At 51.1% G+C, this 14,008-nt stretch overlaps 1 protein-coding gene across 1 annotated transcript in view; it reads right to left on the reverse strand.

The window, feature by feature from the left end:
- Positions 1-349: 349 nt before the first annotated feature.
- Rasa3 (RAS p21 protein activator 3) overlaps positions 350-14,008 on the reverse strand; it is a 113,066-nt gene continuing 99,407 nt past the window's right edge. The window contains exons 19-24 of the mRNA XM_052162409.1: positions 13,384-13,490; positions 12,642-12,724; positions 12,193-12,401; positions 11,026-11,129; positions 3,301-3,484; positions 350-1,942 (exon numbers count right to left, since the gene is read on the reverse strand). Of these exons, the coding sequence (XP_052018369.1) occupies positions 1,867-1,942; positions 3,301-3,484; positions 11,026-11,129; positions 12,193-12,401; positions 12,642-12,724; positions 13,384-13,490 (763 nt within the window). The 3' untranslated portion in view covers positions 350-1,866. The remainder of the gene's footprint in view (positions 1,943-3,300; positions 3,485-11,025; positions 11,130-12,192; positions 12,402-12,641; positions 12,725-13,383; positions 13,491-14,008) is intronic.

Raw genomic sequence — 14,008 nt, forward strand, 5'->3', positions numbered from 1 at the left:
GCCAGCGTCACCCTGCCCTGAGCTCTTGGCCCCAGAAAGTCCCCAGAGAAAAACTCATTGCTCTCAAAGCCAAACTCCAGGCTTTCCTTCCTAACAGGTCTGACTCCCATTTACCTCCCAGTGGAATTAAAAGGAGAAAGAAAAAGAGTGAACACCAAACAGAGCAGAGGGGAGACGGGAGCCAGTGCTCAGGAGTATCCCTTGTCCTAGTAACATGGCATGGGTTCCCATGCCACGCTGTCAGAAAGTGTGGTGTGACATTGATGCTATCCACCTTTACCTGCCACTCTACCTGTAGGGGAACCTCCTGTACACTGCTCCCCTCTGGAAATCCAAACCACTCCACAGAAAGAATAAAACATCTGCTTTAATTGACCAGTAAAATACATTGCAAATCGTTAGTATCTTATAAACAGAAACATTAAGTTACAAACCCAGGTTAAAAACAAGATCAGTAGAGCCTGCCTGTTATATCCGAAGTTACTTTTATTTTTCATCCTCTCCTTCTGTGTCATTCGATGCTAATATGTTTCTAGATACAGAGTAAACCTCTAAAGAAGAACAAAGAGAAAATGGTACCAGGATGAGGGTTGGGTCTTCCAGTAACATCTACCCATGTAACATCTGCCCATGTAACATCTGCCCATGTAACATCTGCCCAGAGAGCGCCCTTCTCTCAGCCTCTGGAGATGCAGTTTGGGGGGAGGTTCCAGAAATACTGGGGGGCTGAGCTGGTGCAGTCTGTCTTGACTGTTTCAGGACCCTCCCACCCCAATCAAAGGTGGTTCCAGACATTGCCATGTGTAGCCTGCTGGGCCCACAGAGACATGGGCATGTGAACACCACGTTTGGCCTTTATTGCTGACAGTATGGTCTCCATCTCAGAGCTCTGTCCCTGAGGACCCTTTGGCTTTGTGAGAAATCACTGTTCCCTTTGGATTTCCCTGGGTCATCCCCTTTAATGCATATAGATGCTGGTGCTCCTTCCTCACTGCCTTAGATCAAAATGCTATTTAAAAACAATCCTTTAAAAACATTAAGAAAGATGGCTTGAAAAATGCACAGCTTTTAAAAATCTTTCCCAAACTCTGGCCAAGGCAGCAAGCATGTGGATTCTAAAACTTTACCCAGCTTCCAGACCCGTGTTCAAACTGAGGGGTGATGGTCACCCAGAGAAGACTGGGGCTCACAGCCCTCCCTCTCCAGGGACTCTGAGAAAAGGACCCTGTGTCCTCAAAGATCAAAGGGTTTCTGTCCCATCTTGTCCATACCAGCCACAAAACCGACCATTAGCCGGGAAGGAACAAACATACACTAAGGAGAAAGGCTGCGAGCCTGCTGGCTGCCAGGAAAATACTGCTTCTAACGTCCCACGCAGGGATTAAGTGGAACGGCAGGATTCCGTGCACGTCTAGGGCTAGAGCCAGACGGCTACATGTGTACAGAGCCACAGAGCCTGGCAGGCAAGGAGCAAGAGTGCATCCTCCAGACGGTGCAGCGGACATGGATGCGCAAGCCGTGACTCCGGGAGGAGGGCTGGGCCACGAGAGAACAGGTTTAAGTCCACGCTTCCCTAATATTTAACAGATCCCTGGATCCCCGTACAACTGAAAGAGTAAAAAGACAGATGATCATACATTCCAGGATGGCTCAGACCGCTGTGCTGGCAGCTAAGGGGGGTGCACAGCCCAGGCAACGGTTCCTGCTGGGGAAGAGCATGCTTGGCTGGAGGGGGCCCCGCCGGCTTGGTAGGACCCGTGGTGAACGAACGGGTGAACATGGTTCCTCTCCAAGTATGTGGTCTGTCTTCTATCTGCTTTGTCCCTGGTGCGGGTCCACAGCGCCGTGCTGGGAAGTGCCGTGACCTTAAATGGAATGGGTGGAGATCTCGGACTGCTGCCTGATGTAGTTCTGGAAGCTCTTGTCTCCAATAGGGTGCTCCCTGGAGAGCGAGTGGAGAGGAGAAAGTGAGGTCCTGCTCCTGATACCCCAACAACCACGGTACTTTTAACTGTGTGTGCTGTTTGTCACTGTGACGCACGCTCCTCATGAAAACCGTGGAAAGCGCAGAAAGGACAGCGAGATGTCATGTGTGCTGTGTATGGAGCACACTTAGAACACGCACACTATACACACATACATACACATGGGCTGTGCATCCTGACCACGTGTGGCAGATGCACACACATGTATGTATGTGTTAGGGTAGGCATATGTGGGCCGTACACACATGCATATTGTATGAAATATCACTTGCAGCATGTGTGTGTGTGTATATAATATGTGATATGTGTTCTGGGACGGCATAGCTTTGTCTTCCTGTGTGCTGGTAGATGCTCTGTGCTGGACCACGGCCTGGAGCATTGTGGGTACTTGGTAGCTGTTGCTCCATGGTGAATACACACCCCACCTTATACATGTTTAATACGATCAAAGCAATGTTTTCAGAAGGTAAATGTGGACCACCATAGGTGTGCCCAAAGGGATTGGGTAGTACTATGAGACTGGCTGGGATCCAGTGCAGTTGGGTCTAAGGTGAGAGTCAGCGCCACCCGTAGATGCTAATCCTCAGTCCTGTGAGTATCTGGGGATGGTCAGGTCATGGGCCATGGCTGTCTCTAAGGGTCCCAGTGCAGCGGAGATTGGGCCCTGTTACTGTTCCCCTGCATCACTGTATCTTTCCCTGGGGAAGGGTGATACTGGAGGACATACAGGTTGGTCTCTGGGCTCCCTGTGGGTCACCCACCACTTAAGGGCGATGCCACATGCACTTCTGGAGAAGTCCCCGAGCAGTCTGTCCCTGGGTGGATGTAGGACCACGCCACCGGCTGAATGTGGCTCAGGAGCTGTCCTAGTCTTTAGGAACTGAGCTTGGTCTCTGCCTCTTCAGCTGTAAAGCATAACCCACTTGGGGCCACAGGGCCAGAGTTGGAGAGGCTGAATGTCCCAATCTGGCTTTAGTCCTCTACCTACACTCCTCCCACCTCAACCAGGGACAAGAACGTGCTCAGCTTAGTGACCCAGCACTCAGAGGCCCCGGTGCCCTGAAGAGTTGGCAAAGGGTACTTGTGATGGCAGACGGTGGCCCCAGGATCCTTCTAAGGCCTCAAACTGGGCTCCTGGTGGGATGGAGCGACCTCTCTGTACACAACAGAGCTGGGTACCTGCTCTGAAGCAGACAAAAGGCTAAGGCAAGCCCAGGTCTCTGAACTCCATGGAGCCCAGGACCCTCCCACATGAGGTGACGCTCACTGAAGATCTCTACACCAGCCCCTGTGGCTAAGGAGCGCCCACACTCACTGGCTCCCGTATCTCGTCTTCTTGAACTTGTCTCTCCTGTACTGTGCGTGCTCCTGCTCAAGGGTCCCCACCCCAGCGATGACCTGCTTCAGCGTCTTGTAAGTCGCCTGGGGGTCGTCGATGATGAACGTCGAGTATTCCTCCTGCTCAGGGCCATCGTACACAGACTTGCTGCCGCAGGCCTCTGCCACAGGGTGTGCGTAAGGGGTGAGTGTCAGTACGGGGTGTAGCTCAGCATTCCGCTTTTCCCAGCCACATCTCTGCATACCCTCCCTCAAAAAGCTTTTTTTTCCCCCTCAGAGGAAAAAAAAAGGGGCCACTTCCAGGGTCAAACACTGTCCAACCTGGATGTCCTGTGGGTGGGGGGTGGAGTCAAGGTGTCTCCAGTTGACATTCTGAGACCTTATCTCCCAAGCCTCGCGCTGTCTCCAGCCCCCCTCATGGTGTGAGCTTCATGTTCGTGAACCCACGTGCCCACCAGGCCAGCCAGGACAGACGTCCACACCTACACTCCGGGCTCAGCTGTCTGGGGGGCTAACAGGATCTACAGAGCCTGACACGTGTCACTCATCAGAGGCTTCTGGCCAGGACATGTCAGCCATGAGGGTAGCAGGGGACAAGGCGTGTCTAGCGGTGCCCAAGGATCTGTTTTCCACTGCTCTCACTTTCTCCATAATCACCCCACTGCAGCCGCGCTATGGCCTCTGGCCACCCAGGCCCCTGCACTGCCCTTAGTCCCCTGACCCTGAATACCTGGGTTGGTTTGCTACTCTGCCTCACTGTCCAAGGCTAGGCCCATTCCCAGGCTAGGTGCTCAAGCCCCACCTACCATTCTGCATATGCCATGGAATGAAAGTTGTTTTCCTCCAAATTCTATGTTAAAGTCTTTGCTTATTTGGTTGGCTTGTTTTGTTTTGTTTCGTTTTGTTTTGTCAGAGCAGTGGGTCTCAACCTTCCCAATGCTGCAACCCTTTAATACAGTTCCTCAAGTTGTGGTGACCCCCAACCACAAAACTATTTTTATTGCTACTTCATAATGGCAATTTTGCTACTGTTATGGATCATAATGTAAATATTTGTGTTTTCTGACGGTCTGAGGCGACCCTTGTGAAAGGGGACCCCCAAGGGGATCTCACCCATAGGTTGAGAACTGCCAAGCTAGAGTTTTGCTGTATAGCCCTGACTGGCTTCCACTCAGTATGTAAATCAGGATGACCTTGAATTTTCTGAGGTCATCCTGCTTCTGTCTACTGAGTTCTTGGATTACAGGCCAAGTGTCACATGTGTGGCTTGTGTGTAGAAATCTTGACGCCTAAGTGCAGTATCAGGAGGTGGTCCAATCACGAGGGCAGGGCCCTTGTGGATGAGACTAGTTCCTCTGTAAAAAGGAACATCTTGTAAAAAGCATCTTCCAGACCTTCAGGAACAGTGGGAAGTCAGTCTGCAATCACAGCCACCTCCCCAGAACCAGCAGTGTGATGACCAGATCCCAATGTCCCAGCCATGAGAGCAGTAAGGAGCAGATCTCTGTCACCATGACCATGATCAGCCAGTTTATGGCAGTCCAAAGCAACCAAGGCAGAAGACACAAAAGATGAGGGTGTGAGCACTTTTGGACCCACACAGAAGGGGCTGGGAATGGCTGGGAACATTGCTGGCCAGGCAAGGAAGTTCTCCTGGGGGAGAGCAGCAGCAGGGCCATGGCCCTGTGACACCCAGAAAGCCACAGCTGAAGCCATTCTGCTCAGGTCTCACACAGAGACCAAGGAGTTACAGAGAGGAGGCGATCTTAATGTGACAGAGAACGTGGCTGAACTGGGCTTGTGATCCCTTCCGTGCAAGACAGAACTCGCTCGTGTCATAGCTATCCAGCTGAGGAGGTGTTTCTCAGTGAGGAGTGGAAGGAGAGCAGGTTGCTCCTGACTGAGGAAGTGGGGAAGAACAAAGTAGGTCAATAGAATTGTTAAACAAAAAGGACCTGGGAAACGCCTCGCTTTCCCATCCGGTATGTGAGAAGCATCTGGAAGGAAGAGAACACCAAGGGGCTAGCCAGCCGCCACCCAGCACGATCAGGGCGGTGTGGGCAATGGCCCCACATCCTTATCTCAACAGTCTGCAGGGGGAAAGCAGGGCTCGCTCAACAGAAACCGCCAGCAGCGATTAGGGGTACAGTGGACAGGGTAGAAAGCAGGCAGGCTGCATGACAGCTTGGGCCCCACAGGACTGGACCAGAGAGCTGCCAGCTATTGCTATACGTGTATCTCAAGGCGAGGGACGCAGAGCAGGGCTCCCCTCAACACTAAGAGGCCAGCCCTTAAGCTGACCATCAGATTCGGAATTCCTGGCTGCATTATTAAGTTGACTCTGAACCAGGACAGAAAAGATAAAACCGGTATAAACAAGAACAAATCAAGTAAGCGGATGGAATCTGCTCGGAGGCGGGCAGCTTTAGTTATCAACTGGACGCAGTCTAAAGTCATCTGGGATGAGAGTATCAATGAGCTATTACATGGACCAGGTTGACGTGCATGTGTGTACACATGTGTGTATGTGTGAGACCATCATGTGTACGGCAACTGCAGTGGAAAGGCCCACACACTATGGGTGACACCATCCCCTAAGCAGGAGGTTTTGAACGTGGGAACGTGAGTTCAGCACTGGTGTGAATACACTGATTCACTGCCCTCTGCTGTGGATGTAACGTGACTAGCTGTTTTAAGTTCCAGCTGCTTTGATCTTCCATAATAATGGGCTGTAACTTGGAACTCTGAGCTAAATAAACCCTTTCTCCCTTAAACTGCTTTGGTCAGGACATTCTATCAGCACCAGGAAAGGAAACCAAAACACATGTGAAACTGAGCCTTTAGGGAACTGTACTGTGTTTGCAGACTTTAGCAAGGCCACTGGCATGTCTACACAATGACTGTGATATAATCTGTGCGTAGAAAGTGAGCAGCCAGACACACGCTTTTACTGACTACCCTCCGTTACGATCTGACCATATGAGAAGGAGACCGAGGTGCTGGTCTAAGTTCAGAGCTCTGACTTGGGTAAATGTGACATTTGGAGACACAATGGGGGGAAGTCTCAGAGAGCCTGGCTGACAGCCATATGCAGGACTACAAGACACATGTAGCCATTATCTGCTCTGGTCTCTGTTGCTGACCCAAGATGAAGTGATGGTTGAAAGATTCACGTTTGATGTCATGTATGAGATGCTGGTTCGAGGTACTAGAGAAGTCACCCCGGTGACTTCCCCAGGTCTGATGGGTGATACAACCTGGTCAGGAGATGGACAATTTGGCTTGCCTAGGGGCACAGCATGGTGAGCAGGGCCAGCTGTCCTCCACAGGCACTCTTTCTGTAGCCCAGTACGGCAAGTGCAATGTTGGCCTCCAATACAGGCTCTCCCCAAGCCCCGGACCAAGTACAGCACTGAGTTACACTGGGTCACCACATTTCAGAGGGGATATTAAGGAACTACAGCAGGCACATGTGGGTTGGCCAGAGAGGCCATGCCACCAGAGGGACAGGAAGCTGCCAGTACAACCTCTGGCAGACAAATCAAGCTGTGGCACACTGAGGAAGGGACTTTCTGATTAGATGTGAAGAAGCCCCACAGGAGGAAGAAGGAGCTTGTCTGATAGAAACGGGATATCCCAAGGCCTGAGAATGCTCCAGCACACTGTGCAGAGAGTGGGAGACTTGGAACACTTGTCCTAAGCGGATGTCTTCACTAAGCCTTCCTCTCAGGACTAGGGAATCTATGCAGGAGAGGATGTGGAAAGACTGTAAGAGATGGAGGGGAAGGGGACAGAGGGGACGGATGGAACCATGGAACCAGTGTCTTCCAGACACAGCAGATCATTACACACACGAGCACACAGACACTGTGGCCGTGTGCACAGGGCCCACACAGGTCCCAGTGCTGACAGGGGTTAAGTGCACATGGGCTCCCATCCATAGCCAAGAAGCACTCTCTACCTGACAACTGTTTGCAAAGGAAGAATTTGTTTTCTCCGATGGAGCCTCATGGGTATATAAACCATGAAGGGCAGGCCTCAAGGCCAGAAGTAGACAGCCAACAGAAATCAAACTCAGTAGTATGTTTTGTAAATTATTTTGTCTCATGTTGCTTTGTTTGGGCTTTTTTAAACAAAAAACTTAACAATCTTTTGCTTATATAATATGGCTTCTGATTTTGTGTTTTTATGGTGTATGTGTACATGAGCATGCATACGTATTTTTTGTGCTTTTTCTTTATGTATGTATGTATGTATGTATGTATGTATGTATGTATGTATGTATGTGCCTGTTGGTTTTCTAAAAAGAAAGAAAGAAAAAAGGATTGGGATTGGATGGGTGGGGGGATCTGGGAGGAGGTTTTTGTTTAAACAAAACAAAACAAATTGCCCACTAACAAAACCACCAGGACAGCACTAAGACATGAGGCAGAAGCCTGCAAGCTGCACAGCCTCTGACCTTCTCAGGGCGCGGTGCTGGATGGAGGGAGAGCCAAGGGTTCAGCCGCAGTGGATAGACAATCCCTCAGGGAAGAAGGATGAGAATGTGAGGGCAGTTCTCATCTGTTTCCATCTATCCACTTTCCTGTCCGTCCATGTCTACTTGCTTGCCTGTTCATAAACAGCCATCTGTCTTTTCCCACCAACATCACCATTTTCCATTTATCTGCTTATCTGTCCAGCTACTTATAAGTCCAGCTATCAGCTATTTTCTCATTTGTCCATCTATCTACCTATCAATTTGTCCATCCACTCTGTTCTTTTATCCATCTACCTGAACATCTGCCTATCTGTATGTCTATGATTCTATCCAATCAACAACCAATCAACCAACCAACCAAACCAATCCAGCCAACCAACCAAACCAACCAAATAAACTAACCCAACCAACCAACCAACCAAACCAACCAACTAACCAGCCAACCAACCAACCAACCAACCAACCAAATCAACCAACCAATCAAAGCAACCAACCAACCAACCCAACCAACCCAACCAGCCAGCCAACCAACCAACCAACCAACATCTGTTGGTATCTTCTCTACACCAAGCTCTGGTACAGATAAAACCTATCCTTTGTTCAAAGACGGCCATAGCCTATAGTGAGAAGTTGTGAGGCAGCTGTACTTGCAGTGATTGAAACAAAGCCCAGGCTGTGAAGCAGGCAGAGACTGGGGAAAATGCATAGGGAGACCAGACATCAGCCAACTGAGGAGGGTAGGCTTTCTAGGCTGAGAGACTATGGGGATCCTGAGACAGAAATGGGAGTTCCACAGTGCAGGAAAGGCCCAGGCTATGTAGCATTGCTAGAAGAAGCAGGAAGGTGCCTACTCAAAGGTGTCATCACCCTCAGTACTCACTGAGACTTCTATAGAGGCCCCAACCTCTCCAAGGCTCTTCCTCTGCTTCAGTTACTGTTGTTGGAGCTGCCCACAGCTGGCTACTTGTTTACCGAGTCATTGAGCAGTATGACTCATGATTCAGGTCATGGCTACATGAATCTTCAAGTAGGTACTATGAATGCCAGGCTTGCTGGGCGTGAAGATGTGACAGACATGTACATGGATGTGAGTCAAGAACCCAGGTGGGCATGCACCTGTGCCCTGTGCTGTCTGTGCTGAGGGTGTACACACATGGTACACGGTCTGTGTTTCCCCAAGGCTAGTCAGCTGATACTGTGTAGAGCCGGGAGAGCAGATGTAGCTGGGCTCCCATGTGGGCATTGGCATGAGGTCCATGGAGATGCCACCCTCATCCCAACAAGCATCCTAATGCCCCTGAGCCAGAGCAGGAGAGCGAGAAGGACCTTGGCAGGCCCACTTGTAGGCTTTGTTGTAGATTTTCAGTGGTGCATGGGTCCCATCACATAACACACACATCTAAGAACACTCACATCTAAGAAGAGATGTGAGGCCTCCCAACTCTTTTGTCCATCCACTCTGTTCTTTTATCCATCTACCTGAACATCTGCCTATCTGTATGTCTATGATTCTATCCAATCAACAACCAATCAACCAACCAACCAACCCAACCAAACCAATCCAGCCAACCAACCAAACCAACCAAATAAACTAACCCAACCAACCAACCAACCAAACAACCAACTAACCAGCCAACCAACCAACCAACCAACCAAATCAACCAACCAATCAAAGCAACCAACCAACCAACCCAACCAACCCAACCAGCCAGCCAACCAACCAACCAACCAACATCTGTTGGTATCTTCTCTACACCAAGCTCTGGTACAGATAAAACCTATCCTTTGTTCAAAGACGGCCATAGCCTATAGTGAGAAGTTGTGAGGCAGCTGTACTTGCAGTGATTGAAACAAAGCCCAGGCTGTGAAGCAGGCAGAGGCTGGGGAAAATGCATAGGGAGACCAGACATCAGCCAACTGAGGAGGGTAGGCTTTCTAGGCTGAGAGACTATGGGGATCCTGAGACAGAAATGGGAGTTCCACAGTGCAGGAAAGGCCCAGGCTATGTAGCATTGCTAGAAGAAGCAGGAAGGTGCCTACTCAAAGGTGTCATCACCCTCAGTACTCACTGAGACTTCTATAGAGGCCCCAACCTCTCCAAGGCTCTTCCTCTGCTTCAGTTACTGTTGTTGGAGCTGCCCACAGCTGGCTACTTGTTTACCGAGTCATTGAGCAGTATGACTCATGATTCAGGTCATGGCTACATGAATCTTCAAGTAGGTACTATGAATGCCAGGCTTGCTGGGCGTGAAGATGTGACAGACATGTACATGGATGTGAGTCAAGAACCCAGGTGGGCATGCACCTGTGCCCTGTGCTGTCTGTGCTGAGGGTGTACACACATGGTACACGGTCTGTGTTTCCCCAAGGCTAGTCAGCTGATATTGTGTAGAGCCGGGAGAGCAGATGTAGCTGGGCTCCCATGTGGGCATTGGCATGAGGTCCATGGAGATGCCACCCTCATCCCAACAAGCATCCTAATGCCCCTGAGCCAGAGCAGGAGAGCGAGAAGGACCTTGGCAGGCCCACTTGTAGCTTTGTTGTAGATTTTCAGTGGTGCATGGGTGCCATCACATAACACACACATCTAAGAACACTCACATCTAAGAAGAGATGTCAGGCCTCCCAACTCTGGGGTGGACAAGTGGTTCGCTTGACTTTGATGGGTTCCACACCTGCGCCTCTGAGCTACAGACCTCAAACCCTGCACAGATGACATCTAATTCATTCTGCCTATATTGCTTGCTTCAATTCTATGAAGAAATTAAACCATAATGGTAACAGTGTAACAGATATTTGAAACACGCAGTATGCCTGTGTCACAAGCTGCGAGGGATGTGGCTTATTCACATGTGCACACAAAATCGTGTGTGTATCTACATGTGTGCACATACATAAAACATATATGTGTACACATACACACACACACATACACACACCCCTCTCTGGAGAGCACAAGAGACTGAAATCTTTTGGCAGTGTAGATGTCATTAAGAAGGCTAAAGACTCTGGAAGTTCAGTTTTCATGTTTAGTTCTATTTGACAATGTCAGAATGGCCCATGGCCAGACTATTCTCTTACCAAGTTCTCTTAGAACCACACCAAGCTCCCGGTCCCTATGTGGCTTAACAGACACCCATGGGTGCCAAGGAACCCCAGAGGCTCCTGAGGGACACCCCCACTTATAGTTCCCCGCAGTGGGAGCCCAGGGCCCACACTCACCCTGCATCTTTTCCAACTTGCCCATGTACAGGTTGAAGAGGGAGTAGATGCGCTCCGTTTCACGGTCCCCATCGATGTCTAGCTGGATGTTGGCTGGGAGCCCACTGTCCAAAGACAGCAAAGACAAAACGCTGAATATGTTTTCTTATACACTGGTTTTATGTTAGAGAGAAGGAGAGAGAGGGAGGGAGGGAGGGAAGGAGAGAGGAAGGGAGTGGGAAGGAGGGGGAGGGGACAGGGAGGGAGAGGGAGGGAGAAACTTCGGACACATTAGTGATATGAGAAAGGGCCTTCTTGAGGCACATGGGGTAGGAATGACCCAGAAGAGTCCCCACACGGGTCCTCCAATCCCCTCACCCTTGAAGGTTACGTGTGAGGCTCTGGCTCCTATCATAGCCTAAAGATGGAGGGAACCCTTGATCCCTTCCCTGGAGGTTCTGGGAATATGGGGCCACACACAGAGATCTGAGAACCCGAGGAGAGGCCCTCCTGGGGCCTGGCTCTCCTCTAATGGAGCAGGATATAAGGACTCCAAGGCTCTGGAGGGTTCAATGACAGCCTGAGGTGGGTGACCCTGAGCAGTCCTCCATTTCAGGACTTGTCACATGAGGCTGCCAGTGCTGCTTCCATGTGTACAAACTACATAAGAGTCAAACTAGGGGCGCTGCCCATCTTCATGCCACTAAGCCAGGATTGGCAGAGTTGGTAGAACCTTGCCGACGGCAGGAGGCCCAGCTGACCACAGGGCCAGGGAGGCAATGGCCTGCCCCAGTTCATGAGAACGGGCTGTACGCTGGGATCCAAGCGGAAAAACCGGGCTGAGGCAGCTGTGAGCTAAGCATGTTCTCGGGGATGCACAAGCCATGCGCGTGCTTTGTAGAAGAGACAGAGAAGCCTGCCCTGTCTTCAGACCCTCCGTCCGCATAAGCCTTCCACTGCTGAAGACATCTAAGAAGACTTAGAAGCCGTGAGGGCTTGCAGCTCCCCCCAGCCTATGCAGAGCCTTTGGAAGCTCACACCAAGGGCTCCCTGCAGAACAGCTCTGTGCACGTGGTGTCTGAGTAGGTATCTGCCGCACCTTAGTCAGTACCTTAGCTGACTCGCAGTAGGCAGTGCAAGAACCAACAGCTGGGCCTGGATGAACAGGCTGCGGAGCCACGGACCTACCCCGTGCAGGGAGTGCAGCCAGCAGCCGAGTCTGAGGAGGCCCTGCAGCACAGCCAGTGGCCGTTCAGGTAGGCGGACGGGTGGAAGACGGTGAGCCGCCTCTGGTTGCACTGGCTTACTTTGGTGAGGATGTCGATCCAGTCCTTGGCCTCCACACAGTTGTTGGCCTGGATGTACAGGGCACGTTCTGGCTGGATGACCTGGAACATCTGAGCATGCAGGATGTGATCAGGGGCTATTAGTCCAGCCGGGCCAGGCCATTTGCCTAGCTTCTGGTAGGTTCTACCACTGGGCCAGGTAGAGAAGGAGGCGGGATGTCTGAGTGCCCAGGTGTCAGAGTCCACTGGGCCTGGATAGGCAGGGTATCAGGGGAAGGCACATCTCCAACAGGAGAGGTGGATGAGGATGAAGAGGGACCACCTGTCAGGTCGAAAGGGGTGATCGCTCACGTTTTTCATCCGGAAGGACTCCTCCTCTAGCCTCTCCACAGCCAGGATGTTCTCGATGGGGATGTTGCAGAGCGGCTGATCACCTACAGCAAAGGAGGTGTGAGAGCCAGGCTCAGATGCACAGCCCACTCTGGGTGTGAGGCTCCCCACAGCCCAGGGGCTGCAAGGCTGTAGCAGAGAGCTCGTGACTGTCCTTTTCTGAAGGCTGGGAAAATAGGATGACTGTGGATGCAGGGCTGGGGCGTGGGGCTCTCAGAGCACAGAACATACACACAGGCAGGACCTTGGAACCGTGGAACTATGTCCACACTGGTGACAAAATGTCTCACTCCCTCAGGCCCACAGGCGCACGGCCCACACCATCTCCAGTACACTAGCCACTTTAGATCTAGGGCATGGCAGAGCCATTCGGTTCTGAAACTTGGAACTTTGAGGTCAAAGTTCTTTTGAATAGTGAATTGCCACACTGGGCTCTGCGTCCTTCATAGGAAGAGGAGCAAGAAAGACACAAAAAGGGGTACATGGGGCAGCAATGCTGTGGACAGTTGAGATAAAACAGGGGGCAGAGGTTCTGTGGGATCACGTCAGCTCTGCACTCTCTAGCTATGGGGAGCAGAGGCCTGAGGCCTCTCTTAAGTCTCATCTGCTACCCGGGCTCCTGTGATGGTCACTGTTGACTGGCAGAGCCTCCCTGTCTTACTGGGCCCTGGGGGCGGGCGGGGGAGATGGAAAACCTCTTTACCTTTGCTTTTCTGGTAGGTGAACTCATGGTTCGTCAGGCGAAACCACCTCTTCTTGAAGTTCTTCATTCCGAACCGTTTCCTCCCTTGGGCCCGCTTAATCATGAAGCTGTCAGAGAGGGCACGCGGCACTTACTGAGTTGTCCTCAGGTCAGGACCCGAGCTGCCTCCAGGTGCACCGTCATAACCATCCTCCATCCTCACGGTGGGCAGCAGCACTGAAGCCCCACAGTGGGCAGCGGCACTGAAGCCCCGTCTGTCACTTTACTTCCTGGTGCTTGGACTGAAGATGGAGGGCTCAGGCTCCTGGTTTTCTGAGCAGTTTTGCCTTCTACTAGTACTTTCTCAGAAAACACAATTTTCTTTGGCCCGTAAACATATGGGGTTTGTGTAAAATTTGTGAACACGGCACCATTTGGGATGTTGGATTTTACTGTATAGAGGAGCAGGCGTGTGTGGCTCTATGTGGCTGTACGGAGAAGAACCTGCGGATTCCTTGGTAATGGAGTCACATAAATCTTCGTGCTCAGTTTTTAACCCAAGTACCACCTGCACCAGTGACTTTTTCTAAGGTCGCCTGTGGTCCCTCATGAGGTAGAAGAGGCAGTTGTCAATTCCTGGTGGTTA

This window comes from Apodemus sylvaticus, chromosome 18, assembly GCF_947179515.1.
Source record: "Apodemus sylvaticus chromosome 18, mApoSyl1.1, whole genome shotgun sequence".
In the NCBI taxonomy this organism is placed as follows: domain Eukaryota; kingdom Metazoa; phylum Chordata; class Mammalia; order Rodentia; family Muridae; genus Apodemus; species Apodemus sylvaticus.